At 40.4% G+C, this 4,530-nt stretch overlaps 1 protein-coding gene across 1 annotated transcript; it reads left to right on the top strand.

Moving 5' to 3' along the window:
• The first annotated feature begins 2,443 nt into the window (after positions 1 to 2,443).
• On the top strand, positions 2,444 to 3,181 carry LOC145278211 (uncharacterized). The gene has a single exon (XM_080130498.1). It carries the CDS (start codon positions 2,444 to 2,446, stop codon positions 3,179 to 3,181), a length of 738 nt encoding a protein of 245 aa, XP_079986624.1.
• Positions 3,182 to 4,530: the final 1,349 nt, after the last annotated feature.

Here is a 4,530-nt window from a genome sequence, read left to right as displayed (position 1 = left end):
ATGACCTTGAATGAGACTACCATTTTGTTTTTGGTTTTAATTTGCCAGGCTTTACAGGCTGGGTAAGTTCTGTGCGTTTTTTTTTTTTTTTTGTGTGGAGGGGAGATTACTTTTTAAGCGATAACGTTTGAGTTTTATGAACTTACCAGTTGAACATAAGGTTCCTTTTAAAAGAATTTAATGAACAACTGTAAAAATTTACATTGGCTTAGAAATGAGGACAATTTTACTTTAAATGTATATCCAAAACTGATCTCACACTCTAAATTCTAAATCAATTTTATTTTTTTCAATGTTTACACATAACGCCTTAAAATGTAGACTTGCATTTTAGCTTGATGTGTGGGAATTACATATGATCCTATTTACTCGTCTCGCTCCAAGGGTACAGTTAGACACAAGGTCTGCTCTATAGATAATCCAGAGTTATAGGTCTGATAGATAATCCAGCTCTTCAAAAAGGTGAACAAAAAGAAAACTTGCCTCAATCTAGGATTATTTCTGTCATTGACAGAGGAGATAATGGATAAAGTGTACTATAAGAACAGATACTACACTTTGAATTATGTATTGAATTAAAATTAGTATTGGGACGATTAATCAGAATCAGGAATCAGTAAAATCTCAACTTTTGGAATTGTAAAAATTTGAGTCTAATTTCCGATTCCAAAAACAATTCTTTTAATTTTTTTTCTTGACAAAAAAAAAAAAAAAATTAAGGAAACACAGATGTATTTATTAGAAATTGTTAATTTACAACATAAGACAAAGGACCACAAAACTGCAGGTTATAAATCGAATTTCCAGATTTAACATTAGCTCTCCAAGTCTAATTTATTTTTTTATAACTCAGTAAACAGCACTAGAGTTGAGAGTGGGAGTGTAGATACTCAGAATATTCACTAAGCTTGATTTGCTGGAGAGATGCATAGGGAGGATTCTTGGCGTACCTATAGATGGAAGTTCAACTGCGGACAATAGGCTGTTCTTCACTGCTAGTCTAACACCAAATCAGGCCCAGTGAATATCCTGAGTATCTACGCTCCCTCTCTAAACTCTAGTGTTGAGGTAAAGGACGAGTTCTATGAGGAGCTAGAGAGCACCATAAAGATAATTCCTGCCTCAGATAAACTATACCTCCTCGTTGATTTCAATGCCATATCGGAGCCGACCATAACTCCTGGCTCCATTGCATTGGTCATTATGACATCAGCAAGATGAACGAAAATGGACTGAGACTCCTCAAGCTGTGTAATCCAATTACTTCAACCACATTCTTTCAAACAAAGCCATATCACAGAGTATCCTGGCGGCACACCCGGTCCCACCATTAGCAGCAACTGGATCTTATCATTCCCGGAAGAAACTCACTGAATTGTGTCCATAATACTCACAGCTACCAGTGCAGATTGCGATACTCACCACATGCTAGTTACAGTCTGTATTAAACCTATGGTGTCACTCACTCACTTACACACACACACACGCTTGCGCGCAAATAAACAAACGTTTATTCATTTCAATTTTCCCTGCGCATTTTGCACAAAAATAAGTTCTTCCAGCAACGGCACAATTTCAAATACACCCACACACTTTTCTCATAACAACAAAAGTAGAATGAACATATTTCTGGCAGACGTAGTTGACGACAGTATCACATGACACAAGCAACCAATGAGAAAATTTAGAAGATTGTCTTTTTAATGCTTTTCCAAAAACCAAAATATCAACAGTAGCAATCTTGTTTTGGAGCCGGTCCTAAAAATATTTAAACGTATCGAACATTCTTTCTTCCCTCCTTTTTCCCTTCTTTCTCACTCCGACATGACATGAAAACATGCCTCTCATTTTCATCTTATCTTTGCTTTCAAAGCTGTCGAAACCATAATGGCACACGCCACGCGGGCATTCAAAAATCACACTTATGCACTCACGCACCCATTCTGCATATTTTCTATAAGAATTAATAACAATGGACTACTTTCCTCATGGGACTTTTGAATAAGGCGAACTTCGCCAGTTAAAACAAAAACCTTGAAATAAGGACATTTTCACACAAGACTTTCACCTTCTAATTTTATTAATTCAATGAAGGACTTTCATCTAACATTCTAATCATAATGATTTCTCAAGAACTCTTACCGACTGGACTTTTCTTGTTCATCTTGTTATTTTGTTGAAAAATAAATGCGGTGCATTTTAAACGAGAAGGAGGTGTCATTTTGCTTTATTCCTTTTTTGTATTATTTTGTTTGGGGCAGAGAGATTTTATTTCACTTGAACTTCTTTTCTCCAACAAACCTTAGAAAATCCACAACGCAAATCAAAAAGGATGACCCTACATAAATATAGCCTTCACCTCCTTTCCCAACACGTGCACGCACTTTGCAGACTCACTTCAGGAAGCCTTAAAAGACTGTCCAACCAATGCAGCGGAAGAGAAATGAGGGACACATTCGTGAAGCCATCTACAACTCTGCTGTGGACACTTAAGCAGGAGAAGAAGACTCCAGACTGGTTTGAAGCGAAGATCACTGAACTAGAACCAGTTATCTCAGCTAAACGCGTTGCACTGCTTGAGTATAAAAGAGATCCTTCCGAGAAGACACTCGCTGCACTCAGGAAGGCCAAAAGTGATACCCAGAAGACTGCCGGATACTGCGCCAACAAATACTGGTTGAACCTATGTAGCAGCATCCAACTTTCTACTGACTGCGGAACCGTTCGTGGGATGTATGTGGGACTGAAGGTGGCCTTCGGCCGATGTATGGTTAAGACTGCACCACTGACGTCAGAATCAGGCAACATCATCATAAACTGCAGAAAGCAAATGGAGAGATGGGCTGAATACTATAAGCAGCTATACTCACATGAGAATGTCGTCACTAACGTAGCAATTAAAGGCATCCCACCCCTGCCAGCTATGGATGAGCTGGATAATCCCCACTCCCCTGATGAACTCACTGAAGTCATTGACAACCTTGTTAGCAGTAAAACTCCAGGTGGTGATGCCATTCCACCTGGAATCATCAAAGCTGGCAAAAATACAGTTCTCCTTGATCATCTCTATCAACTTCTGCTCCAGTGCTGGGAAGAGGATCCGGTTCCGCAAGGCATGAGTGACACCAACATTACAATGCTTTACCAAAATAAAGGTGGTCACGGTGATTGTAATAATTAACGTGGCATCTATCTGCTCAGTGTTGTTGGAAAAGTCTTTGCTCGTGTTGTATTGAACAGACTACAGTCACTTGCAGAGAGTGTTTACCTAAAGGCACAATGTGGTTTTAGAGCAGAAAGGTCAACTGCTGACATGGTATACTCCTTACGACAACTACAGGAGAAGTGCCAATAGCAGAGGAAATCACTGTACTTCGCTTTTATTGATCTCACACAGGCATTTGACCTGGTTAGCAGGAGTGGCCTCTTTGTGCTACTACAAAGATGATCTTCTACGGGGAACTGGAAAATGGAACCCGCAAGGTAGGAGGTCAGAAGCTTCGCTACAAAGATGTAACAAAGCGGCACCTGGAGGCGATGAACATCAATGTCGAGAGTTGGGAGGAACAAGCCAAAGAAAGAAGTGGTTGGCGGAACAGTCTCCACAAAGGGAAGGAAGAAATAGAGAGAAAGATTGGAAAAGCCTTAGAGCTGAGACACTATAGACGACACAACCCTGGAACGCACATATGCAGTGCCTGTGACCGGATGTTTCACACAGAAAGAGGACTACGCCAACACCAAAGGATAAAGCACTGAGGCCTCGACTAGTTATCATCAAGACTGACAGACTGCATGATGATGATGATGATGATGACTCTACTGCAGTGAGACATGGACCCTCTACAATTATCAAGAGCGCAGACTAAATGCCTACCATCTGCGCAGTCTAAGAAAGATCTTAGGCATTACATGGTAGGATGGAATTCCGAACAAAGACGTTCTTGCCAAGCAAATCTTCCAAGCATGTTTACCCTCCTCTCCCAGAGACGTCTGTCATATTCAAAATTGAGACAAGTCCCGGCCCTTTTCATGGCTTCTTTGCTTAGGAGAAGTGGAATGTCAGAATCCACAACATCGGTAACGATACTGACATCAATGTCAGTGATGACACATGGTAAAGTCACATTGTAGAGATAATTCAGTTTGTTTCCATCGCCGAACTTAAAGATTCTCACTCCTTCTCTCATAATTATTTTTTTTTTTTTGTTCTTCTGTTAATGTTTTGAGAAAACACTCGTACCATTTTGTTCCACAAACAGTGCGGGATGCACCACTATCTAGGACAGCCGAACCAAGTGTTTCATCCAAAAGCGTGTTGCCATTTGCCTCCCGTTTTTGCTGACTCATCAGCACAATATTAGCCAGGGACATATAACTTTCATGTTCGCCGTCCTCATGTTTGTCCCGGGTATTGTCGACATAGGGGCAGTCGTGTAACCAGTGGAATTTGTTGCCACATTTAAAACACACCGTAGTGTTGCCTGCAGGTCCTAGCGGGTTCATTTTGTTTTTGTCAGTCTAGCGTGC

This window comes from Euprymna scolopes, chromosome 6, assembly GCF_053919585.1.
Source record: "Euprymna scolopes isolate OS-2025 chromosome 6, ASM5391958v1, whole genome shotgun sequence".
Classification (NCBI taxonomy): domain Eukaryota; kingdom Metazoa; phylum Mollusca; class Cephalopoda; order Sepiida; family Sepiolidae; genus Euprymna; species Euprymna scolopes.
Note: the sequence above shows the minus strand (reverse complement) of the source record. Positions and strands in the feature narration are given on the sequence as shown.

What these genes read in the sequence shown, in the direction of transcription:
- LOC145278211 (XM_080130498.1), top strand. Translation starts at nt 2,444, where the DNA reads ATGAGGGACACATTCGTGAAGCCATCTACAACTCTGCTGTGGACACTT.